The following is a 27291-nucleotide window of genomic DNA, read 5'->3' on the forward strand; positions in this document are numbered from 1 at the left end:
AAACTTTATGTAGATATTAATTGTATTTTATGACGTCATGACGCATTCCTTTCAAATGAGGAATTTAACGCGTTGCGGTGGAGCAGCATCGTTTCCCCGTCCCCGTTTGTCCCCTGGGGGGGAACCAGAGGTGGGGCCAATCCGGAGAGGAGGCGGGGCCCTACGGAGCTTCGGTTGAGTGGGAGAGAGAAAGTGGAAAGTGAGGGGGAAAAATACCTGAATGGACGATCTGGAATAAGTAAGTAGTATTTGTATTATTTTTTTTTTTTAGCTGTGGAAAATGTGTGAGGAGGTTCCGTGGATGTGGGTTTGCGTTCCGTGATTCCGCGGAGGGGGGAATCGGGGAGGATTGTGTGGCGCTGGAGATCTCCGGTTTCACCTCCACAAACAATAGTCTGCAGGACGCGATGGTCGCTTTTTTCCCCCCCCTTTTCTTCCTCCCAAACCGCAGGGACGTTTAGGACCCTCGTCGGCACCCCTATTGTTGCTCTAGCTCCGCGGTGCTGGTTCTGGTCCCAGTCCCGGCAGACGCGAGTTCGGGTTTCCTGGGATCAGAAACGAAGATGCGCCTGGAGGGAATGAGCGCGTCCGCTCCGGTTGTAGGCCGAAGGGTTTGAATTTTCCTCCGGTGTGTCCATTCATTTCAGGAGGGCATCCCGGTTTGGACTCCGGAGAGAAACGGACCGGAGGTTTCTGAATCAAGGGGCCTGAAAGAACCTCCCATTGTCTCGCATTTTATAGCGGCCACAACTCTTGATACTGGGCTAAATGCTGCTGCTGGTTCCCAGTAAGTTCTCCCTTTGTGCATGTGTGCTGTATTCAGAGAAGGTGCTGAATACCTCCTCTAACCTGCTGGAGGTATTTAGCAGGTTAGAGGAGCGAAATACCTCCAGAAACCTTCTTCTTCTTCTTCTCCTGTCTCTTTTTTGTCATCATGGGTCTGAAGTTCAAAACCGAAACGAGATCTTTTTGCTGCTAAAGAGAGACGGCCCCAGCTTCAATGAGTATTGGAAGGCTAATCGATCAAAATATTGTCTGTATCAGTATTGGTTGAATAGGTGCACGTTGGCCTGGACGATAAATTGTCCCAGAAGTCATTGCGATAAACGATATTATTGTCTTGATTTAATTTTCAAGTAATATAATGGTAATGGCGTAACAATGCAAAAATACATTATCAAAGCTCAATAAACTTTAACTTCAGATGAATATTTGACACTGGAACTGGAATATATTTTAAATATCCAAAATAAATAAGCAAAGCAACCAAAACAACAAATGAAATGGATTATGAACTTTAAACTAAATACAATTGTCCTTCAAAACTCATGGATCATTAGTCTCAGATAGGGAAAACAGGCAAAACTGCTAGTTAGTAAAAATAAAAATAAGTGAAAGTGTAAACTAACCAACTTCTTCTGAATATAAAATGTTTGCAGCATTTTTTAAAATGATGCATTTTTAATGATAAAATTTGTTGTCTAAGTGAAAATTACCGTAAACAGAACAACAAATAAAATGAATTACGACGTCCCTGTCCTTCAAAAAGAGGATAGTTGAGACCAAAACACCAGACTGAAGAGTTTTGTTATCCAGTTTTTGGTAGAAAGAGAGAGATAAGCAATAAATGAAGATTATTGGGCTCGTTTTAATTTATCATGCGATTAATTGATTAATTAATTTATTGTGTCAAGCCTGCTTGTGTGTAGAGGTGCAGAAAAATACCAATACAGAACCGAAACTCCTACTGAGCAATATGAACTTAGAATTTGTAAAAGGTAAAGATATTGCGTGCATAAATAAAAATGCATTAACTTACTATTTAAAATAAATTTTTTAAACAAGATATTTATATTTTGTATTTACATTTTTTCCAAAGTCCAAGGAATATTAATTAACACTCTGGAAGATGAAGATGTGATGTTTTAAGGCAGGCAAAGCGAGCTTATTATCATTACTGGCACTTATTTTATTCCTGTATTTAACAACAAATATATTTTTATGAGTCTACATTGACAGAGGAAAATATGTTTCACTTAATTAGGAAATCTGTGGTAAATTATTATGGTACAGTGCCTTGCTAAAATATTCATTCCCTTTAGTTTCCTACATATTTTGTCACATTACAACCTTCACTTAGTTGACATTTTTATTAAAATGGGAAAAAATAACTGTGCCATACATTTGGATTCAGCCCGTCTGAGTCAGAACTTCCTAGAATCGTCTGTCACTGTGAAAACAGCTACAAGTGTTTTTCTTGACCTTTTATGTCAACAGATTTTTTTTTATCTGTTCTTTATAAATAATCTAAATCAGATTAAAAGTTGTGAAAGTTTTGCCACTGACTTTCCTCAGTTGAAGAAAAGGGTCCCCACTGCATAATGCTGCCACCACAGTGTTTCACAGCAGAAATGGTGTTTTCTAGAAAATTTGCGATGTTCACTTTATATATACAATGTACATTAATATTTACATTTTGAATTTAAGATCAACAAAAAACCTTTGCCTGTAATTATGTTCAACCCAGGACTCCTCAAGCGGGATAGCTTTAGCTTCACCTGGTTCAAATTCTTTAAAACAAATCCCTGTAAAGGACATTTTACAATTATTAATCACTTAATCTAAAAGAAAAACAGTCAAGCGTTTACTAAAAGAATGCTGTGTTATTGCACTTTATGCAATAACATGATTATTTTCTTATTTAAAAAAGAAATTGAATTATTTTTTGCATATTTTTATGCATTTGTAATAAAAAAATTAAAGTGGTTAACTGAAATTTTGCTGATCAAATTAATTGTCAGAATTGTCAATAGATTAACTGATTACTAAAATAATTGTCATAAGTTGTTAGCATGATGCTGCTTTATTTATTCTCACATTAAATAAATCATTATAACACTATTAAGTTATGTGTCTTCCGCAGACATTTGGTTGCACTTGATTTTATTTAGAGGTGTCAGAGTAAAGGGGAATAAATGCAAATGAACTACATGGTATACAAAGTTTTATCTGGAAAAAAGTTTTAAAAATATCAACCCTTTTCATTCCACTTCTAATTCACTTCTACTGCCATCTGGAGCAAACCTGATGCCTCCATCGGATGATATCAATCAGTCAGTGGTGTTTCAGATTCCCCTGAACCACATCCATCTCGTCTCTCTAAGCCACTTCCTGTCTCTCTGAGCCACTTCCTGTCTCTCTGAGCCACTTCCTGTCTCTCTGCAGTGATTTACTGGGATTTGTAGATTAAATCCATGGGGGAACTTTTAAAATGAGACACCAATGCAGAATAAATCTCACTGTAGGAGTTTTGCTGTATGATAAATTGGCCCAGAAATTGTTGTGATGAATTATAATATTGTCATTTTGAAAACATTTTCAACTATATACATATCAATGTAAGTACATTTTCTTAAATATCAAAAAACTGTAATTTCTACTAGGTGTGAGAATTTATAGTGTTGTTTATCATTTATAGTGAAAATTTTCATATTATAAAACGTGATTTATTGTTGTCATGATAAATTCCAGTTAATGCTAAAAACGGTCTAAAATGTTACTTCTTTTTTTTACTATTTTCTGCACTGTTTTCTCCACAGCAAATTAGAAAATATGATTAAATTAAGTTTCTACATGCAGATTAATGTTATAAATCACGTTTCTTTCAGTAAAGTGGCAAATTCAAGAAGTTTATTTTAAATAGAAATGATTTTCAAAAGCAGCATTTATGTGTGTGGTGCCATGAATTCTGCGCAGTTACCTAAAAAAGAACAAATATATAGTTTTTTTATCATAATTTTTACTGTTATCACAATAGTACTTCAAAGTATTGTGATAAGACTCTTAGTATCATTCACACCTAAAACACTGGAAATACTGGAACTGGAAAACATTTTAAATATCCAAAATAAACAAAACAATGGTGATTAAAATAAATTATAAAGTCTTGGCAACTGAAATCACATTTCAAAAAATAATAATTTAGCTTAGACCGGGAAACAGGCAAAAGGGCCAGGTAGTGCAAACTAAACCATTTTGTTCTGGGTTTCAAATGTTTGTTTCTCAAAACTTTCAACAAACTTAAAACCAAGCAACTCTTTATTAGAAATGATGGCTGTCATTTTAATTTATCATGCGATTAATTGATTTATTGCTTAATGCTTAAGGTTTAGTCACCAGCACACCTGCTGAAGTTTTCTGAACCCAAAAGCTTTAAAGCTGACAGCAGCAGTTGACCGGTTTGTCTCTGGTTTTCACTGATGTTGTCCCAGCCGAGCGTGGGTGGTGGTCGATAATCTGTGTGTGTGTGTGTGTGTGTGTGGCCCGCGCTGATGAGCCTCTTCCTCTGATGGAGCCTGGGTGTGTGTACACGCTTATTTTCACAGTTGGCTGCCGAGCGGGGCCAGTCATTTCAGAGATGTTCCTCCCTGACAGCTGCTGTCCCTGTGCCAGCAGCTCCCAGCGTTTTCATGACGGCTTCATTTCTTTTTGCCTTTGGGGACAAACGAGGCTGTAAAAAAATGCATCTGTTTAAATGGAATGCAACAAGTGCTGAGCGATGCATATTTTATTTTACGTTTTCTAGGGTGTTTTTATTCAAAATCTTGCAGCTTTTCTCTTTTGACATCAAACATGGTAATAGTAATGTCCATTTAATCTCCACTTCTGGTTAGTTATCGTATAGTTTATCATATATCGTGATAAATTTCTTAGAAACCTTTTATTTATAGTCATGATAAATATGTTGGGATTGTTGGTTTTACTCTTTTCTATCTTATTAATGGACTTTGACCTGAACATTCAGAGTTGCATAAAGACAGTTACAAAGTCGGCCTTCTATCACCTTCAGAATATTTCCTGGGTTAAAAGACTAATTTCACAGAAATATCTAGAGAAACTCGCATGCATTTAGTTTTAATCGCATTGATTACTGCAACAGTGTCTTCACTGCCTAAAGAAATCAGACAATTCCAGCTGATCCAGAACTGTTTATTTAATGAGCGCATCGAAATGTTCAGTTACAGTTTGCAGTTTAGTGATAAAAATCAAATTTCTTTATGTGACTGGTGTCCTAAAGAAACAAATTACAAATGGGAATGTTTCTCAAGAGCAATATTTGTGTCATGCAGTCACAACTGTACAGTTACCTACTAAATAGTCCTTATTGTCGCCTCAATCGTTATCACAGTAGCACCATAAAATGTCACGATAAAACTTTAATTTTTTTGCGTCACGGCTTTGTTTTTCCAACCAGGAAATACTTGGTGTAACTTCTTTTGGCCAGATTAACAAATGACTTTTGAGTAAGATGTAAGTTTCTCTTGATTTAAGTCAATATTTTCATTAAGATTGGTTAAAAATAGTTCTAGTTCCAACGTCAGATTATTTCACTTATAACAGCACGTTTTTCTATGCGAAATAATCTGCCACTGGGACTTGGACTTAAAAAAAAATCAATATTAAGGAATTATTTACTTAAGATAATCCCCTAAGTCTCGCTGAAAGGGAACTTGTAACTAAGTTAGTTTTGTCTTATTTGAAGTGTACTAAGATATTCTCACTAGAATCTACACCAAAAATACTTGGTAAGATTTTTGATTTTTTGCAGTGTGGTTACTAGGGGTTTCCATTGAAGGAACACTCAGCTGAAGAAACATTATAATTAGTAAATTGCTGGTTTTGAACCAGTGGGTATTTACCCCGTGGGTTTCGTGATACAGTTAATTGTTCCTCTGCTAGCTGTACCGTTTGGATTTGTTGTCAGATTTTGTGCCTCGGCTGCAACTTTAGGGTTAAAACTGGAATGTAAGTTAAGGGGACATTTTGATGAGGTTCTGTGTTTTTATATTGAGATCTGTTTTGAGAGACTGTTGCGCTCCTCTGTTTACACTGTATGCAAACCCTTTGGTCTGAGCTATAAAGCTACTCAGCCGTATCACCAAGCAGGCCGGAAGCCGCCTGTGGACCACACACACAGATCACTGTAGTGAATCCACTCTGGATTTTCACACAGCAGAAAAACTCAGTTGAACTGCAAGTGCGCACTTCTGTTTGGCTAATAATGTGGTGAAGAGATGTGAAACTTTGTGTGGAAAGAAGAAAATGTACATGTAGCAGGAAGTTTTTTTGTTTTACTGGTGCATTCAGACCAGCCTGTGGGCTTAGACTGCGAACTTGATGTTGGACCTTTAAGTGTAAAGGGGTTTTCACACCTGATAGTCAGGTGGACTTGTTTCAACTGGGGATCAAAATTGCAACATTTATTACATTTTCACTGTGTCAAATGAACAAAACCCTTTAAAAACTGTTCCTCTCCTTGCCTGTGGGAGCGGTGCTCAACGTACCACTGAAGGAAACGACGCAAAAACTTCTAAGCGCAACTTTCTTTTTCACAAAATGTGAACAAAACTCAAGTAGTGTCAGATTTCAGTGGTTGTAGGACTTCTTTTTTGTGTTTTGTGATATTTCTCCTGCTAGTGCTAGACTTGTGTGTTTGCTTTGGTTGTATTTACCCAGAATGCACTGCGCTATAGAGCGCTTCCTGCTTTTGGAGAGATCTCCAGTCCATGTGGAGATAATTAGTCACCTTCCTAAAATAACCGCCCAAGCATTTTTTTTTTTTTTTTTTGCCAAAAGTTATTTTCACTGCCAAAAGATGATTTAGCCAAAGCAAAAAATGAGTAAGACTATTATCTTAGGAAGGTGTTGGCTCAAAATCTTACCAAGTACTTTTATCTAGTTTCTAGTACAAATATCTTAGCAGACTTGAAATAAGACCTGCATATATTAAAAGTAACTTTTCAACACATTATACGTGTTTGTTTTAGGTAAATAATTTCTTAATATAAATTTTTTTTCAAACTACCATTTCCACTGGCAGATGTTTTTCATTTGTAACATGGGAAACATTTCTTTTTGTAAATGAAATAATCTGCCAGTGGAACTAGTACTTTTCATCAATATTAAGGCAATATTCACCTAAAAGAAGGTCGTACATCTAGCTGAAAAGTTACTTGCAAGGTAGTTTTGTCTTATTGTAAGTGTACTAAGATATTTGCAATAGGAATTAGACAAGTCACTTTTTTTGATCCGAATCAGGGTTTTATTTCCCATTCAATCCTTTACTAAACTAATCAGTCTTTTTAGGAAAATGAAATTGAGTTCTATTAAAGCGGACTAAACAGGACTGGTGTGAATGCACCCTAAAAGAGGATTTCCAGTGAGTTCCTTTAACTGGGCCAAAGGACGGATGAATAGGAAACTTTATACTTCCCAGCAGTGGACCACACCTTTTGTAGATCAAGTGCTGTGTCATATTCTCACTTACAGGCTTCCAGAAAGGTGTCAGACAGGTGAACTCAGCATAAACATGTAACTCAGCTTATTTAAGACCAAGCTAAGTATGTGGCTGTTTACTTTAAGCTGCCCGAATTTACAGCACTTTTTACATTTCTGATCCAAATAACGTAATGCTCTGCTCTTTTTATTTCTTCAAACCAGTTTCTTTTGTTTAGTGCTGCCTTTGTTACTTTGGAAAGTGTGTAAGCTGGAGAAGGTCTCTGGTTACAAAGACAGACCCCTCTCTGCTGAGCTTTCTGTAGCATCTGCGGCTCGTTAAAGTGAACAGCGGGTCAAATGTGGATGTTGTGACGCAACCTTTACAGGAAGTGGGGTCTATTTCTCTTAAAAAACAGCGCTAACATACATCAAACCAGCAAACTAGCTTCACACTACAGCCCGAAGTGACACAAATATAATTTTTCTATTGCTTTAATGCGACCCGTGTTTGATCTTTTCATGATCAGACACGGGTCTGAACAACACGGATCGGGTTATTTTTTTAATGCGTCACAGGCCACTTGAACATGTGGTTCTAAATCTGATATGTACCAAATCTTTTAAAATGTGACCCGAGTATGTACAGCTAGGTCGCATTAATCCGACCTGAACGTCATTGATGCTCGACAAACGTCACTATTCTGCGTCTTGATGGGCGCAAGCGGGAAGAAAAACAACCAAGGCGGACGATAATGACGATTAAGTTGTTAATGTGCTGGCTCCGGTTGAACAACAACTTCAAAATCGTAAGATATTCTCCACCATTAAACTTCCGCAAACACTGAGCACTTCTTCCTTTTTATGGCGGTTGGCTATGTGTGGCGTTATTGCGCCCTCTTCTGCGCATGCGGGTCACTTTCAGGTCGTCTGTAGTTCACACAAGAGGTCACAAGTCGCATATTTGGAAGCATAGACATGTATTGATGTGTGAACGACCACGTAAAGAAATGATAATAAATCAGATTTCACAAAAATATTGAAGTGGAATATAAAAGGTCTGCTGTCTTAACGAGCCTAACAAATGTGCCAAGTTGTCTATTTGAAGCCAGTTTCACTCTTTGTAGATGTTTATTAGAGGCAGGTTAGAAGTATTGTTGTTTGAACTTGTTGATAAAGATATTAGGACATTAAAAAAAAAAACAACATGTTTATAATGGAAAAAACTGTAATTTCTGCTTTAGTTCTGTTTTAATAAATAATAAATCAATTAATCAAATGGTAAATTAAAATGAACGTGATCATTTCCACTTGGACAACAATCTTTAAAGAGCCTTTTTTTATCATTCAAAACCCTTCATTTTGAAAAATGCTGCAAACGTTTGGCCCCCTTTACAAAGTAGTTGGTTAGTTTGCACTTGTATGTATGTATTTTATTTTTTTTTTCGAAAGTCTTAACAGGTATGTTTACCTGTCTGAGACTAATGACTAATGTGTTTTGAAGAACAATTTTGTTTTGTTAAGAGTGCATAATCCAGTTGCTTAGCTTGTTTTTTTTATTTGGTTTAAAAAAAAATATATTTTAGATATTTAATGTGATTTCTGGTTCCAGTGTTTTAATATTATTTGGAAATTAAAGTTAATAAAATGTTTGAGAAGGTGCACTTACTTTTTATGCTTTTATTGTTATAGTAGTAGTATATCATTGTTTATTGCAATCATTTCTGGGACAATTTATCATCCAGTGAAGTTTATTATGACATGAATGCTTCAATGCTATTTCTAGAATATTGGGAGCTGTTGCATTTGATTGGTTAATTATTTTCCTTATTCATGCTGATTCTTAAGTCTTCTTTGTGTTGGATGTTGGGTCGTTAGCTGCTCTTCTATGAAACTGGGTTTCTGGGTGATGTCAGGGTAGCAGTAACTAAATTAGAAGTATTCGTAATATAGTTAAGGCCAGTTGCAAATGTGGATTTTGAGATTTTATCTTACGGTGTCTTACAGATCAAACATCAGAAATTGGCTAATGTGTTTTCTTGCATTAGTGATGCCAGAAAATAAAGATAACGTGTATTTTGGATGTGATCATAAAAAAACAAAACCAAATTAAAAGTACTGTCTTTCATTCTGTGGCACCATGACATTAAAATAGTTTCCCATTAGACACAAGAGTTATCTACCTTTTGCTGTTTAATGCAGGAGTTTCATATGTTTACAGGTAAATATGCTGCTGGAATAACACAGGTGTTACATCTTCATGTTTCACTGCTTTGAATCACAGCTGCAGCTTCTGCAATTATTACCTAATTATTATTTTCACTAGTCTGCAGGATAAACAGGGATCCCGGACATGGAGGCTATTTCAGCCGCTAGAAGAAAACCTTCCAGCTGAAGTTCCCTTTAATTGTTTAGGGTGCTGTTTACATTTAATTTGTTCTTACAAAATCTTTTCTTAAATCACTGCAAGATTGTTTAAAAATTGCTCAGATAACATAAATATGTTGATTCCTAGAGAAAATGCATTAATCCCTGAGAAACAACACTAAAAATAAAACCATTTTTAGTCTACTTTTTGTCCAAATATCTTATTACATCTAAAATAAGACAAAACTAACTTTCCTGTAACTTTTCAACAAGATACAGGAGCTTGTTTTAAGTAAATAATTTCTTAATATTGATTGAATCAAATACTGGTTTTGCTAGCAGATTATTTTACCTGTAACATTTAAAAAAGTGAAACTAGTACTTTTTAAAATCAGTATTAGGATATTTTGAGTTAGTTCTTCTTTATTTCAAGTGTACTAAGATATTTGCACTTCAAACTAGACAAAAAAAATACTTAAGTGTAAATTATGTGGTTTCTCTGTGATTGAGTTTTCTCCAGAAATCAACATATTTATGTTTTCTCTGAAAGTGAAATCCGATTTTCGCAATGATGGAAATCTTTAACTACACTACAGTGATTCGAAGCAAAGCAGTGTTGAATCTTTGTTTTCTTTTATTAAGTTTTTTTGTGTTATGTCACATATTTGAGCATAATCCAAAAGTCACAATGCTCTCTCTTATTGTGACAATCAGAGAGTAGCTTTCATGCGGTTCTGGATGTATTATGTCCACATTCTTTGGCGCTAATCTCCTTTAAAAGCACAACACGACTCCGCTCCTTCCTCGGCGATTACTGGAGATAAAAGCTGGTCATTACATTCGAGGAGCAGGCTGTTAGTCATTTGAGTTTTGCGGTTTGGAATAAACATGGTGGTGAGGTTTTGCTTAGAGCTGCAGGGTTTCAGAACCGTCTCAGGCCTGGAGAAGGATTCCAGTCTCGGATGAGGGAATCTGCCCTCTTTAATGGAGGACCTAAAGGAATCCCACAGAAGGATTTGTTCGTCATTTGGCTGGCAGAAAAGTGGATTTTAAAGTCTGATTGAAAGGAGAATCTTCATCGAGCGGAAACAGGATTTGCTGTGTGAGACGGATCGGATTGTTACACAGGCCAATCAACCCCTTTTTACTCTCTTTCTCAATTTATTAATTGGGATTAAAATATTTGTTCAGTTGTGGGAGGTACATATAGCTGAACCGATTAATTGTCAACTAATTTGGTAATCAATTAACCTTTAACTGGAGTATACAGAGTAGGACTGGATGATATTATGTGCTTCATCAGTAGTTTTTGACTAGTTTGGGGAATCTGCCCCCTTTAATTTCAAGACTGAGAAGCCTGAAGGAATCCCAAGTTATTTGGCTGGCAAAAAAGTGGATTTTAAGGGTGACTTGTTATGCTTTATTGAACAAGTTAGGAAGGGTCAATAGGCTGTACTAAACATCTTTTATTAAATTTTTTTTTGCTGAAAGTCATTCTTAGCTACTGAGATTTTAGTCTGCTCAGTTCTGCCTATTTCGAGCTGTTTTGGACCTCTGTCATGTTAAATCCAAATAAGCTGCTGGCCACGCCCCCAACTCAACGTTTACACTCTCACATGTAAAAACGCTGCAAACAGATGTGCAATTTTACAATCTTTGAAAAACATAAGTAGAGCCCTCTGCACAACAACAAGAATTCAGCAAGTGGTTTCTGGATGGCAAGGCAACAACAAAATGCTTGTCTTTTTCAGCAGCCATTGTACAGTGCATAGAGTGGTAAAACCAGTTGACCAAAAGTACTAGAGCTGGGCTTGGGTTGCTAAGTGACGGGTAGAACTTCGCTGGGGTTGCTAGGTAACGGGCAGTGCCTGCAAGTTTGTGACGTTACATTCTGTAGGCTTTTGAAACAGCTCATTTTCCAGACACCAAAAAATATTAACTTATTGCTAAAATTTAAAACACGAGTGTTTTTTTTTGTTTTTTTTTTGCTTTAAATATTTGTTTTGTTTTTGGAAGCATTTGAAACTCAAATGGAATTACAAAAATGTGCAAAATGTGGATTTTGCACAAAGAAACGGTTCAGAACTTGTTGTGTGATCCATCCATTTGTCACAGAGGCCAGTCAAAGCCACGCCCTCCGCTTTCTCAATTAACCACAGTCTGACAGGCCGACATCCGTCATGCCTCCACTTTTCTTCCAGTGACCTTCCTCCAGTGTGAAGAACAGGCCGACAGAGGCCGGCGTGAGGTCAGGTCTCCACAGCAACTGTCTTCATCTGAGCACCCTATTTCATCCCCATAGCAGCGGAGAGAGGCCCCGTTTCCCCAGGGACCAGGGGCGCGAGGGAGGGAATGCGAGCCGGCGCGAGGGCAAACAAGTTTAGTGCAAACACCGTAATCCAATATGGCTGCCATTGTGCCGTGGCTAACAGAGGCTGGAGCCGCCGTCTTGGAGGGGAGATACAGTGGTGTAATGATTAACCTCAGCAGAGGCCGGGAGGACGCGATCTGAGCGCGAACGGAGAAACCAGAACCTGGGTTCATGGGGGTTAATGGGTGTAAGTGTCCATGGAGGACACAGGGCTCCGTCTGCAGGGTGAGACCTCTGATTCCCACTGTGGGAAAAAACACAGACTCTTCAAGGGTCATTTCACCGCAGAGATGCATATTTAAAATTACTCATTTTCTGACCAACCCTCTTGAAATCTGTTGTGAATTAAGTGAAATTAATCAATTAATTTCATGAGAAATTGAAAAGAGATTGATCATTTCTGTTCTGATACTTTTTGAAAGGCAGTTTTGTTTATAGAGACATCATAATCCATTTTATTTATGGTTTTGGATATAAGTGGGGTTTTATTTTTCACTTTTTGTTCCGGTGTTTAAAATATTTTAAACATTTACATTACATTACATTTTGAGTGGAAAATTGTAATGTTTACTAGTTTTCTCAGTTGTTGACTATGTAGTGTCTTCTGTAACTTTGTAACGTAAAGGATTTTGAATTGACTTGTTGCTAAAATGTGTTTTACAAATAAATTTGATTGATTGATTTACAAATGTATTAGTCTTGCGTTATTATGCCATAAGGGATATATTACTTGAAAATGTTCTCAAAACAACATTATCACTTAATGGAATAATTATTGGGAGAATTTTTTCTCCAGTATTTGTTGCATTTTTTCCCCTCATATATAATTGTTTGCTTTGAGTTAGTAAATAGAAAAATACAGTTACTGTTAAGTGTATACTGTTTAATGCTCAGTCAGTAAAATTATTTGTTACTTTTTTGTTTTAGCTGTTTCTTGTTTCTCTTTTGTTTCTAAATCTATTTTCTTTTTCTACTTGTATATTAATATTGAGGGAAAAATAATCCCAGAATTGTGCTGTAAGTTAAAGATTTTGAAATATGGAAACTGAGACGCTGGACTTTGTAGGCTGTTATAGTTTTTTTTATTTTTTACATGAACACTGATTTTAATCTGGCAGCATGAATGTAAACAGCTTTGTGGAGCCGATAGAAAACAAGCCGTCAGCATCAATTATAATGAAGGCAGGAAGTTCAGTGGGAATTAGAAGGTGGTCGTTTCTTCGTTTGGTCCATCTGGTTTTTGTTAAATGTTCATTTAAAACCACAAGATTCAAGTAATATAAAGATTTATTCTTTTTTTCTTGTTTTCAGATCTGATCCACATCATCTCTCCCCCAGCTGTGACTCTCCTACCCATCATCCTCTCCCAGTCCCTTCTCCCCCGTGCTCTCCCGCCTCCCCTCTTCTCCGTCCCTCCTCTTCATCAGCCTCCAAGATAGATTCCCTCAGGAGCAAGGTTGATCTGCTCAAGCTGCCTCTGGCTCTCTCCACCAAGTCCATCTCCGAGCGCAAGAGCCAGCTGGGAGGCGCCGGCGAGCGCCGCAGCGCGGGGGGAGGAGGCGGGGCTCGTACAGCCCGCTCACCGCCGACCCGAGACATGGACAACGAGTCGCAGTACTCGGGATACTCTTACAAGTCGTCTCACTCTCGAAGCTCCCGAAAGCACAGGTGGGTACGACGACTCAAACGTCCAAACATGGTGTTTCTTGTCAAATTTATGAAAATAATCTGAAAACAAGCAACTTTGTTAATTTAGATTTCAAAGGTAATCTGTATAAAACAATCAGCATTTGATAGAAATATGAGTCGAACATTTGGTTGACACCAATTAGGAATTACATAAATTTGGATCAGAAGAGTCAAAGTAACTTTTTTGCGAATTTCATTTATTTATTTTTTCAGAACTACATACATTAAAAAACATACAGTTTTTTTTTACACAAAATGCTACAATTTAAAGATGAGGAAAGACAGTCCAACACTTGATATACAGCTGTGGAAAAATGAAGAGCCCACTGCACTGAACCCCACTGAAAACCTCCAGGTTGAGCTCTTCCTGAGTAAAAACATTAGTATTGTTGTTTCTAAATTAATATGAACTTGTTTTATTTGCACCTCTTAGTATCTCCTGATACTAACTGATGATAACAACTATTTATTATGTCTTTTTTAGGTAACTGTATGAATGTGACTGTGTGTCACAGGTTTTAAATCCCCACAAATATAAAATAATTCTCTTGAAAAACATAACGCAGCTATAAAATACTTTTATAGGACAACAGTTACATAAAGACATATAATTTGTTTCATTTAACTGAACATATTTCCATATTTATTGGTATTTATTGATGGTTTCATGGAAATTTTATTTTCATGCTCTTATTTTGAAGTGGACAAAGACTGTTTACCCAGCAATTCTATTTCCTCACCTCTTGTTCTCTCTTTTGTTTCTTTAACTTTACTTGAAAGAAGAAACATAGAGGAACATAACAAAACACGGACAGAAGAGAAACGGCATAATGGAGAAACATTGTGATGATGTACTGAAAATGTCAGGAAGAGGAGGAGGAGCTTCTTAAAGAGACAGACGCTCAATTTCAAAGTGTCACATTTCTTGGATACATACAGCATTTTTATAACACTCCAACTGTAACATAAAACTGTTTTTTTAGCACAGTTGAGTAATTATGTGCCTAGAAAATAACTTTACCCATTTAAATAATAAACGGACGACATGTTGAGTGGAAATCTTTACATCAATTTGATGTATTTGCTATCAAAATAAGCCATCAGAAAAACATATGAAAAACAAAAAGTGAAGATTATTTTTACACTGAATCAAACAAAAATAGAAAATGTTTGGCATCTAATTTCAAACTTAATGTTTATGCACAATAACTGTGTCAAATCTCTGTCTGTTTTCCTTTTCTGGCTCTGACATTATGATGCATTTGAGACACAAAAGGAGGGAAAGCCACATTGCTGAGCGCTGAGTTTCTCTGTTGATGTTTGTGTTTTGGGCTGCAGGGACCGGAGGGAGCGGCACCGCTCCAAAAGCAGAGACAGCAGCAGCCGTGGAGACAAATCAGTCACCATCCAGACGCCCGGAGAGCCGCTGCTGGACGCAGAGTCGACCCGAGGAGACGACAGGGTCAGCCTCACCGACCTTTCTGTTTTTAAATCTCTACATCCGCGGTGATTAATGTTTAACCTCAGGAATTATCCATGCAGATTAGTCATATATTCCCAGCCTGGATAGACGTTTATCTGAGTGTAAACACAGTTCTGGACGAGCGGAGAGCGACGCTGCAGTCTTACAGCTGTCTGCCTTCATAACAAAGACTTGTTGACGGGTTTTGGCAGAGCGGGCCTCAGGAGTGGACTCTTGAACTCCATCAGCGGCTGATTGTGTTTTGTTGGAGCAGTCGCTCATTTGGTTTCAGTCGCTGTCAGCAGGGAAGAAGCAGGTGTTGACATTTTCCCAACAGAGCCTCTCAAAGCAGAAGATGAATTACTTTGAGTTTAAAGGTGTGTTTCTAATGAAGGAGGGGGATGTTTGTTTCTGGATAGACGGAAAAGGAGGCTTCTTTTTTCCTTCCTTTTTGATTATAAATAAGGATGGATATATAATTTTCTTAGTTACATATTTGCTTCCAGTTTTAAAGAATCCCTAAATATGATTTTATTTGAGCAGTTCTTCAAAAACAACACTTTGACGTAATAAACAAAAAATGTAATAATGTATAGAGAAACTGGAGGGTTTATCTACGCATCACCAGAAAGACAAAATTCAACTTTTCTGCACTCTTAGAGGCCCCCAAGTGCACAAAAAAGTTAATTTTGCGTAATATGACCTCGTTAAAACAGAGTTTCCAACATGTGGAGTGTGGGCAGTTGGTGTCTTCTGAAAGATTTTGTCCGGCCCGCCAACTCAACTCAAAAAAATAAAAAAATAAAGTTTATTTGTGTTGCACATTTCAGCAACAAGGTAATTCAAAGTGCTTCACATCATGGAAACATCATACAAAACGAGCAATAAACATTTCATTTTGTGAAACGCCACCATCAAAATCATAAAGAAAATACTAATATATAGTAATTATTGTTTTAGTTCTTTTGAATCAAAGGTAGCTCTAAACAAATGGGTTTTTAGTCTTGCTTTAAAGGAACTCAGTGTTTCAGCAGTTTTGCAGTTTTTTTTGGACGTTTGTTCCAGATTAGAACAGCATAAAAATTGAAACAATTCTCCATGTTTTGGTTCTGGTTCTGTGGATGCAGAGCAGAACCAGAAGACCCGAGTAGTCTGGAAAATTGATGAAACAAATGTATTTTGGTGCCAAGTATTCAGTGATTTATGAACTAACACAAGTATTTTAAAATCCAATAATGAATGCAACTAAAGACAAAACATGAGGAAAGATGGTTCAACTCTTGATATGTATTCAGTTTCTCTAAGTCTTGTTGTGACGTTAGTCTCTTAATCCTGGAAATGTTCTTCAGGTGATGGAAGGCCGGCTTTGTAACCGTCTTTATGTGTCTCTCTGAAAGTTTAGGTCAAATTTCAGGCCTGATCAGTAGTTTCTAGCGGCATGATAACTCTAAAAAACATCTGATCCTGTTTCCTGCAGGATGATAACTGGGGAGAGACCACCACTGTCGTCACGGGAACCTCCGAGCACAGCATCTCGAATGAGGACCTCACCCGCGTCACCAAAGATCTGGAGGAGTCGACGCCGCTGGAGTGCAAGCGCTTCATCGGCCCGGCGCTCGGAGGCTGCCTGAGCTTCTTCGCTCTCATCACGCCGCTGGCCTTCCTCATCCTCCCTCAGGTCCTGTGGCGGGACGCCCTGGAGCCCTGCGGGACGCCCTGCGAAGGCCTGTACGTCTCGCTCGCCTTCAAGCTCCTAGTCCTGCTCATCTCCTCCTGGGCGCTGTTCCTCCGCCCGCCCAGAGCCACGCTACCGCGGTTCTTTGTCTTCCGCTGCCTGCTGATGGTGCTGGTGTTCCTGTTCGTGGCGTCTTACTGGCTCTTCTACGGCGTGCGGGTGCTGGAGCCCAGAGAGAGGGACTACAGGGGCATCGTGGAGTACGCCGCCTCGCTGGTGGACGCCCTGCTCTTCATCCAGTACCTGGCTCTGGTGCTGCTCGAGGTCCGACACCTGCAGCCGGCTTTTTGCCTTAAGGTGGTCCGCAGCACGGATGGAGCCAGCAAGTTTTACAACGTGGGTCATCTCAGGTGAGTGACTGATCCTGGAAACACATTCACAACACGACTAGCTCAAAAGACTCTATGTCCAAAGTGCTCTGAGTCAAAACATCAGTATTGTGTTTCTCAATGAATATGAAATCGTTTCCATTATTTGAGCTCTGAAAGCACTTCGTTTCCTTATTTTGACCATTTCTCATTTTCTGCAAATAAATACTAAATTTTTGCCTGGGATTTCGGAGACAGGTTGTCAGTAGTTCATAGAATAAAAGAACAATGTTCATTTTACTCGAACATAAACCTATAAAGAGTAAAATCGGAGAATTTATCATTTTAAATGGTCTCTTATTTTCTCCAGAGCTGTAGATGGAGACTTTCTATCTTTAATTTGGACAAAATTACCTTAAATTAGTAAAATCTTCTTACAAAATAAAATATTCACTATAACAAAAGGAGTGCTTCTGAATAATCACACTTTTGTTTTTGTCTTTTCTAGAACTAGTGACTTTTACTGAAAAGCAAACTTTGCTTCTGTTTTTCATTAATTTAATAAACTTGGTTAAACACAGCGAGCTTCTTCAAAGACCGTTTGACCTCAATCTTGACTTTATTCATCACAGTTGATTAAATTCTGTTCTGTTTTTCTCCAACTGATACCTAGAAAATTTGCTAATTTATTTTCAATAAGGCACTTATCCAGAAACCTTTTTAAGTTTTGGACCTAGACCAAATCTGACTTCTTTATTTGTTTAAGTGTTATATATTTATTTTATTGTTGAAAGGGGAAAAGACTTTTGTTTTGCCCTCCAGTCCTTTTTGCGAAATGACAAAAAGTGACTAAATGTTTGGACACCCCTGCTTTATATTTAGATGAATTAGGATACTGTGCAGATTTCCAGCCATTGTTGAGCATCTTTTGATTTTCTTTCCATATATCCTGATTTTTCTTAGACATTTTTGTATCATAAACTATCCTGGTAAGGAACAGGAAGTGGAAACATCCCCAGAGATGTTTTTCTTTCCTGACTGATGGCTTTTATTTTGGTAATAAAAGTTTTGTCTAACCAACAGATATTTTACTAAAAGCTTGATTTGTACTCTGAAACTCACAAGAATATCAAATCAATTCTCAAAGCTTGCATGTTAAGCTTGAGTTTGCGCCTCTTCAGTTTGTTTAGTCTAAATGTATTTTAATGTTCCAGGAAACATTTTGAGCCTCAGTTGGTTTATTTTTCTGCCGTTTTCTACCCCAGAGGAGAAGCCTCCACCTCTCTGATCCTGATAATGACGTTTTATCTTCATGTTTCTTTGGAATGGGCTGTAATTAAAGTATTTTTTTATGTCACAAAAGGATGCACAACCATTTCTGTAAATGTCTAGAGTACAGCAGCGGATGTCTGAGTGGTTTTGTCCCCTGATTTGTTTGCAGCATCCAGCGAGCCGCCGTCTGGGTGCTGGACCGGTATTACAACGACTTCTCTGTCTACAACCCTGCTGTGGTCAACCTTCCCAAGTCCATCCTGTCTAAGAAGATGACCGGATTCAAGGTTTACTCCCTGGATGGTGAGTGATTATCACTCTCACCTCCGCCTGCTTGTGATTCTCCCACACGTGACGTTATTCCCCTTTTGTTCTCACTTTGAGTATTAACATCGGATGAAAACCTGTCTTGCAAACCTCTGAACCCTCCCTCTGCGTGTGTCGTCTTGCAGAAAACACCACCAATAACTCGACGGGCCAGTCGCGCGCCATGATCGCAGCGGCTGCCAGGAGGAGGGACAATTCCCACAACGAGTATTACTACGAGGAGGCCGAGATGGAGCGCAGGATCCGCAAACGCAAGGCCAGGTTAGATACGGCAAGCAACGGCGTAAAACCTGAGAACAGAACCGAAATCTGCTCCTGTTCAAAGTAAACGGGCATGTAGTGACGAGAGAGCAACGGTGGCGGCTGCTGTGGATATATCATTAAGGCCTTTCCATCATGTAAACTCCGACAATCTGACTTAAGCCTTCATTTAAATGAGTCATGGTTGTCCTGTTCCCACATGCTCTGGTTGTTACGGCTGCTGTAAAAATCAGACAGTTTTCCCGGCCAGGCTTTTCTTTTGGAGGAAAGCTTGATTAATTGGCAGACTGCCGCTCTGAGAAGTCATGCTATCTTATGTCCAGAATGATGAGTTTATTCTGTTTTCTTGGAGCCGAGGCATTGATTTCAGAGGAACACACAGTTTCAGTTTTACTAGCCTCAGATGAACTGGTATATTAGGGTTTCATAACTTGATACTGTCATTTCTAGTATATATGATTTCACTGGAAGGTGCAGAAGCACTAAAAATGCAACTAAAACAAAATAATTATCCTCAGAAATATAAATGTCTTGATCTGTAGGCTTAGTGTCTTCAGAATGTGTTTGTAACCCTTGAATTTTTCACACTTTGTCACAAAAAAACTTATATATTGGGTACTTAATTTAATTATATATATTAGATTAACACAAAGCAGTGGATAATTACTAAGAGGAAGAAAATGAAGGTGTTGTGTAGGTTTGCATTCAGCACCCTTTGCTGAAATACCCCTTTATAAACTTCAGTGCAACAAGTTTCCTTTATTAGTCAGCTAGTTAATCATTTAGTGTCAGTAAAAATAAACACCTCAGAGGTTTGTTAGAGAGTATCAAGAGAAGCAGCCAACAGATCCATGGCGACTCTAGAAGAGCTGCAGAGATACGGGTCACATATGGGCAAAAATAAAAATAACAATCTGTTTCCAGTCCCTGCAATGACTGCAAGCATAAAGCCAGAGCTCCTGCAGAATGTCTTAGACATAAATGAAACGTTCAGACATAAATCCAGCTGCAACTGATGTTCACAGATGCTCTCCATCCAGTCTGACTGAGCTTGAGCTTTTCTCCAAATAGCAAAGGGGAAAAAAACCCAGTTTCTACAAGTGCAAAGCTGGTAGAAAATCCAACACATCTGAAGCTCTAATTACAGGATTCTAAAAACAAATATTATCTCTGAAGAGCCAGTAACGAACGCATCTTACTGAGTGTGTGTTGATAAAACCCATTAACAAACTTAAAATATTAATAACATTCAATAAGAACTTCTATGAAGTAAATATTAAAATCTTTCCACATTGAAGAGTCCCTCCAGGATTTTGGGATTGCTTTCAGGATTTTTTCCCAATCAAGCTCAGATTCTGGGGTGCTAATTTAATATCTGCAAGGAATTTTGCAATATTTCAGCTCATCATATTTACCAATATTTATGTATTGGTAAATATGATAAATTGATATTTATAATATTTAACATGATAAAAATGATTTTATCATATGATTTATGATAAAAGGTCATATTTATCATGGTAAATATGACTTTCTGTTTCTGGCCATATTAGTCACAGACTCTAACATCAGATAAAATAAGTTAGAAGTAAGAAATACTGCCACCTGCAGGCGGGAGTTAGAAGTCACTTAAGTTCAATGTTTTTGACTATTTTTGTGGAAATTTGCAATAAACTCACAGTAATGCAGGAGCCTGTTGATTTTCACGCAGAATTAAAAACAGACAGATTGATGTAATACGGCAGTAAACGGATAAAAACTGCTTTAATTTGATTGATACAATAATATATAAACACACAAGTGTCTTAAAAAGCTACGATGAACCTCGAGTTTGACATGAATAATAAACAATTCTTCTACAATTTCCTGTAATTATTTCTAGGCTTGTCATGAGAACAAGTTTTGCTGGAAGATAAATTGTCCCAGAAGTTATTGCAATAAATAATCGGTTTGTTTTGAGGTCATTTTCGAGTAATATAACAGTTATAATAATGTAAGAACAGAATCTCAAAGATCAACAAATTCTTATAAACATTTAAGACATTTTAAATATTAAAATTATGAAGTGTGTGGAAATAAAAAGGTCAGTTTGAGACCAGCATCCAGTTTTTGGTAACTGGATTCTGTCTGCTTGCTCTAATTTGTCATGTGATTAATTGACTGATCGTTCATTGTGACGGGCCTAATTGTAACCCGTGTTCGGTCGTTGTCATGGTTACCTGTCCAGGCTGGTCGTGGCGGTAGAGGAGGCCTTCACGCACATCAAGCGGCTCCACGAGGACGAGGCGGCGGCGTCTCCCAAGCACCCCCGGGAGGTGATGGACCCCCGGGAGGCGGCGCAGGCCATCTTCGCCCCGATGGCGCGCGCCATGCAGAAGTACCTGAGGACGACGCGGCAGCAGGCCTTCCACAGCATGGAGAGCATCCTCACGCACCTGCAGTTCTGCATCACGCACAACATGACGCCCAAGGTGAGAACAAGGCGTTTCCATAGCAACCTGGTGACTTGGATGCGCTACATCGACTATATTGGCGTCAACGTCTAAGTAGAAAAAAATGGAGTTTCTTTTGTTTTTCTTTGGGTCTGATTTTCTATTATTTCTTCATTTCTTGTTTTTCATTCTTGTCTTTCCTTCCTTTCTTTTTCTCTTATTTTCTTCTCTTCGTTCTCCCTCTTTCCCTTCTTTACTTCGTTCTTTTATTTTATCTTTTATTTCTCCATTCTCTCTTTTTCCTTGCTTGCTTTTTTGATTGACATCTCTCTATTTTTCCTTTTTCTGTCCTCGTTTTCTTTCTTCTTTCCTTCTGTGTTTCTGTATTCTTCCTATTTTTATTCCTTCCTTATTTTTTCATGCTTTTTTCCTTCGGCTGTACTTTCTTTCTTTTCTCCTTTATTTTATTTTCATTTGTACTTTTTCTTCCTTGACTGCTTGCCTTTTTCCATTCCTTCATTATTTCCTTTCATACTTTTTTTATTCATTTATCCTTCATTCGTGTCTTTTTGTCATTACCTTTTTTCTACCTTCTTCCCTTCTTTACTTTTTTCATTGTCCTTATTTTTTCATTTCTTCCCTCTTTTCTTGCATTTTTAAAATTAATGTCTTTATCAATTTTCCCTACTGTCTTTTTCTTATTTCCCTTCCTTCTTTCATTTCTTCTGCTGTTTTTATATTTTTCTTCCTCCATTCTCTCCTTTCATGCTTATTTTTTCCACTCCTTCCTGCTTTCCGTCTTTTTATTTTAATTTTTACTCTTTTCTTCCTAGTGCTCTTCCTTTTTTCATCCTTCCTGCTGAACATTTCTACCATGAATCCACAGTGAATGTTTGTGTTTTATATTTTTATGATGGAGGTAAATTTCTGTGAAAGGATTTAAATATTTTCTGTCTCGTTTTGTTTGTCAGGCCTTCCTGGAGCGATACCTCACCCCGGGCCCCACCATGCAGTACCAGCAGCAGAGCGGCAGGGGGCGCCAGTGGACTTTGGTGAGCGAGGAGCCCGTCACCTCGGGCCTCCGGCAGGGGCTGGTCTTCTCCCTGCGGCGCCTGGACTTCTCGCTTGTCGTCACGGTAACGCCGCTTCCCTTCCTGCGGCTCAGCGAGGAGTTCATCGACCCGAAGAGCCACAAGTTTGTGATGCGGCTTCAGTCGGAGACGTCGGTGTGAGCGGGGCCGCTCCTCCTGGACATGACACTGACACGCCTCATTATCCAATCAGCAGTCAGCCTTCTCTCATGCTCTTCTGTGACAGAAACCAATCAGAAGGAGGAATGCTGCTTTTTTTATTTTGATCATCAAACTGTGATCGGCTCAATGATTGTTCCAAAAAAACGAACAGAGGCCTTCTCGCCGCCGCCGGTGTTTTCTCTCTAAAAGGTTTATTTCTCTTTAACCACTGAACCACAGAGGAGCAGTGACTCAACACACGAACGCAAGAGGAAGGACGAGATTATGTCACTTCCTGTCAGTCACTCTGGTGATGTTTTCTCTGATAGCGCATGGATCTGCTTTTACATGAGGGAGTGGCTTTTACTGTTTTAACCTGCAGAATGTAGCAATACGTGCTGTGAGTTGATTGTTTTCATGTAAAGAAGAGCGGATCTACATAATGGAGCTTTTTTAAAATTATTTTCCCATGATGCACTGCAAAAACACAAAATATCTCCAAGTATTTTTGGACTAGTTTCCAGTGCAAATATAAAATAAGACAAAACTAACCTACAAGTAACTTTTACAATCTTGTTTCAAGTAAATAATTTCTTAATATTGATGTAATAATACTATCTCCACTAGCAGATAATTTCATTTATAAAAATATATTTTTCCCATGAAATAATCTGACAGTGGATCTAGTACTTTGACATCAATATTTAGGAATTTTTGACTAAAAATAAGCTCCTATATCTTGTCGAAAAGTTACATGTATGTTATTTCTGTCTTATTTCAGGTGTATTAACATATTTGCACTAGAAACTAAACCAAAATACTTGGTAATATTATGTGTTTTTGCACATAATAGTACAACATTTCCATCCTAATTTTGCAGCTTATTTGGATGCATGAGTCCGGCGGTGGTCCAACAGATCAGCTGGAAATATCAAAATCCGTCACACAAAATGTGCTAAATGACTAAAGGCTGTTTAAAATTGGTGACTATCGCTTATAAATATTCCTGGCTGTAGGTGAAACTCACCCAGAATAAACAACTCAGTGCTGTTTTTAATCACATTGTTCTACATGTAAGTAATTTAAATCAGTTAAATTGACTGTTTCCAGCCTTTATAAGCTCATTTTGGACAATTTGGCGCTAAATCAAACAAACAGAATCAAAACTGATTGATTTAGAAAAAATGAACCGAGCTTGTTGGTTTTCCAGCTGATTTTATTATCAAAAATAAGATAAGATGAGCATAAAATCAGGATTCCTCTCTGTTGTGCTTAAGCTGTGCAACAGTATTTGGCTGCAGACTCCCTGATTCCAATCTGAGTCGCAAAAAAAGAAGAAAAAGTTTATAATTCAACAACTAAATGTTTTTTTGTTCACATTAATGGTTTGGTTTGGTGGTCAGTTCATGCATGAACCATGCGGGGCCTTGATGACTGTGCCTGCAGCTCTCAGACTGTCTGTGCATGAAATATAAAAAGCTATTTTTACCAGAGTTTCTCAACAGTTCAACCTCGTCACTTATGACACAGACGTGAATTTAGACTTGCAGGCAAAGAAAAATCTAAATCAGGTGCTTTAATTCTGAGAATAATTCAGAATGAATGCATCATGCAGCTTTTCTAAAGGAAGAGGCAACTCATAAATGGACAGATTTTAGTGTTAATATATGCTAAAATCAAGCTTTTATGAAAATTGTAAGTTCTTTTTAGCGTTTTATTAAACCGTTAAATGACTGTGGAGATCAGGAAGCAAAAACGCAAACATTAAGAGTTTGAATTTCTTATTTTAAACGGGTACCAATAATATTGCTTTTTTACATTTTCACAACTGTCACTTTTCACCTGGTAGCAAAAAGCTTTAATTGTAAACTACTGATTGTGTCAGTGTAGTACCGGTTACAGGAGTCTCTTCTTCTTTAGGGTGGAACCAGTTCTGCTCAAGCTGCTTGTATACATCTGCGACCACACGGTTTTTGTATTTTATGTAAAAACGGATAAACGCCCCAAACCGGATGAGCGATTGTAACTCCTCTGGTCACCGCCTCGCCTTGTGCCGCTTTAATCGAACCTTTTCTCTGCAGCCCTGCTGCCTTTTCAGCTCCTCTCATATAAACTCCAGACGTTTCACATGAACAGTCCTGATTTTTTATTTTATTTTTTAAGGAAAGCATGCAAGGAATTATTTCAAGATCCACTTTTTTATTTTGAAAAATTAACTTTTGTATCATTTTAAGGTGCCTAAGTTATGATGATGCAATTTTCTGAATGTTTTTACTTAAATTGGAAAAAAGAAACTTGTAAAGAAAAAAAATGTAGATTTGTGTTTTCTCCTTTTGGTAACAGTAGCTTGTAAAGTGTTTTAGACATTGTTTCTATTATTAAACCATCTATTCCTAATAAATCCTGTCTTGTCAGCTGTTTTCTGAGCTGAAAATGTTTCCTAACAGGAATTTCTCCTTAAAGAGAGACAGAGGGCTTCTTGAAAAAAGACTTTAAGAGGAACTTCTGAGAAGGGAAGATGGCTGATGTGGTGGGCGTGTGGTTGCGTAGCTTCAAAACGGACAGAGAGCCCTTCACTTCCTGTTCTCAGTCGAGGCTCTTCAGTCACGTCAACGTTTCTCTGACGAAGGGAGCAACCAAAGCGGTTCCTTCGCCTCCTTCTCCGGTACGTTCCAGTCCTCTGTTGATCCGTCTTTATTGAATCAGGAGGTTTGTTTATTCGCTGATGGTGTTTGTGTGTGCAGAAGCAGCTGGAGACATGAACGTGTGTTACATCCTGGATGGGGTTCTGATCCTGTACGGCATCATTCTCACCGTCCTGTACTGCAGGCTGAGGGTGAGACCCAGTACAAAAGAACTGAGCTTTCATGCGTTTTGTTTAAAAATGCTGCTGATTTTGGTTTATTTTTGCTTAAAAATCATATTTTCCCCCTTTCTGATTTGATTGTTCTCAGATGCGTCCGTCCAATAAAACATCCAGCGGCCACCTGGAGGTAAAAATCTCATCTGTGTGTTTGTGGTGAAGAATTGGGGTGGCATTTTATTTATGTGACTTCGACAACAGCTCTTCTTCTTCCTGTAAGCTCGAGCTGACCACCAACCTACATTATTTATTTTCACACTCAGAGTTTCCACCTGTCACTCTGGTGTCAGATCCTGCTTCCTGCTGATGTTTTTGTTTTACCATCTTAAACTTTTCAGATGAAACGAAATAAAAATGCAACTCAAAGAGGGGGATGTAGATATTCAGGACATTAAAAATCCTCCTGATGATATTTTTATTTCCGTTCCACAGAAGCAGCCCGCAGGCGGAGGCATTTATGCGGTAAGATTTCTTATTTTAATGCAAAAGGAAACTTTTAAAAAGCTCCTTGAGGGAAAAGTGACATCCTAAAGTGAGAGCCAGTCACTTTTTTGTTCTAGTTTTAGCTTTTGTTGAATAAAAGCAGCAGGTTGTCACTGTTTTACACCCGGACTGGTTGCAGGAAACGTTTGCGTAAAGCTGTTTTTAATCTTGCATCAGTGAGTTTTTCAGTGTTTGTGTCCTGCAGGGTCTGACGTCCCCCAGCACCGACACCTACGAGACGATCAAGATGGACAAGAAGCCCATCGTGTGACCTGCACGCCGCCTGTGCAGCGGAAATAAACATATAGATATATAAATATAGCTTTGTACTCTGGTCATAGGTACTTTTTAAATTACTTTTACTCCTTTTTCCTTTTGTAAAATACTCCTTTTCTATTTCGTTTCTGCACAAAATATTACAGCTAATAAATTAATTTAACAGTGTTTGATTCTTTTCTGAGTGTTTCTGTGCTTCCCAGCTGGTTTCAGTCGGAAAAAAAAGCAGAAGTTTCAACATATTTTCTGTTCCCAATTTTTGAAACCTTAAATTAAGCCTTACAATTTTATTCTACTTGACTCAAGCGACTGTTATCAATCCTATTTGGGTTTTTATGTATTATAGTGTTGATCGGTTGTTATTTTAGCTCTTTCTTGAGCATTTTTCAGTGACTTGAAATGTTTTATTTCCTGTAAGAGCTACTGATCAGTTTTTGGTCGCCATTTATCGCAGTCGATCTAAACTGCTTCACTTTGCCTGTGGTTTGATGACATCTGCATGATTCTGTTTGTGGTATTTTTAAAGTTTGAAAGAGAGTGGAGAAACTGACTCAGTTTTTAATGAATAAAATATTAATTATTCATTGTTGACAGTTCTGAAGCTCTTCTTGTGATAAACTTTACTCAGTTTTCCATAAAACTGAGTAAAGTTCCAAGTTGAAAAATTTGACATTTGACCCAGGCAGTTTTTTCAAAACATTAATTAATTGTAAATCAACAGGTTGTTGTTTTCTCTAGTCACACCCTTTGGAACTTCTAATTTAGATATTTGCAAAAAAACTGCGATATTTGCGCTCACGTATGCATAATGATAATTGTTACATTTTTTTACTTGACTTCAATCAACGCTGAAGCAGCGTTGTAGTAGAAGTAAGAAATGCCGCCACCTGCAGGCGACAGTTAGCATCACTTAGACCTAAAGTTTTCCTATCCAATGT

At 37.9% G+C, this 27291-nt stretch overlaps 1 protein-coding gene across 2 annotated transcripts; it reads left to right on the plus strand.

Annotated features, from left to right (window-relative positions):
- Window positions 1-79: 79 nt before the first annotated feature.
- On the plus strand, window positions 80-25390 carry LOC122840925 (vang-like protein 2). Of its 2 annotated transcripts, none has more exons than XM_044133721.1 (8): window positions 80-238; window positions 13325-13681; window positions 15041-15164; window positions 16642-17249; window positions 18649-18782; window positions 18932-19067; window positions 21295-21538; window positions 22471-25390. In XM_044133721.1, the coding sequence occupies exons 2-8, from the start codon at window positions 13611-13613 to the stop codon at window positions 22729-22731; spliced, it is 1578 nt and encodes a 525-aa protein (XP_043989656.1). In that variant the 5' UTR covers window positions 80-238; window positions 13325-13610; the 3' UTR covers window positions 22732-25390. The 2 variants fall into 2 exon arrangements, with proteins under 2 accessions (XP_043989656.1, XP_043989657.1); XM_044133722.1 differs by lacking the exon at window positions 80-238 and adding an exon at window positions 630-787.
- Window positions 25391-27291: the final 1901 nt, after the last annotated feature.

This window comes from Gambusia affinis, linkage group LG12 (genome assembly GCF_019740435.1).
Source record: "Gambusia affinis linkage group LG12, SWU_Gaff_1.0, whole genome shotgun sequence".
NCBI lineage: Eukaryota > Metazoa > Chordata > Actinopteri > Cyprinodontiformes > Poeciliidae > Gambusia > Gambusia affinis.

What these genes read in the sequence shown, in the direction of transcription:
- LOC122840925 (XM_044133721.1), top strand. Translation starts at nt 13,611, where the DNA reads ATGGACAACGAGTCGCAGTACTCGGGATACTCTTACAAGTCGTCTCAC. An exon ending in CGACCCGAGGAGACGACAGG is followed by an intron (nt 15,165 to 16,641) that starts GTCAGCCTCACC and finishes TGTTTCCTGCAG; the next exon opens with GATGATAACTGGGGAGAGAC. An exon ending in ATCCGCAAACGCAAGGCCAG is followed by an intron (nt 19,068 to 21,294) that starts GTTAGATACGGC and finishes TTACCTGTCCAG; the next exon opens with GCTGGTCGTGGCGGTAGAGG.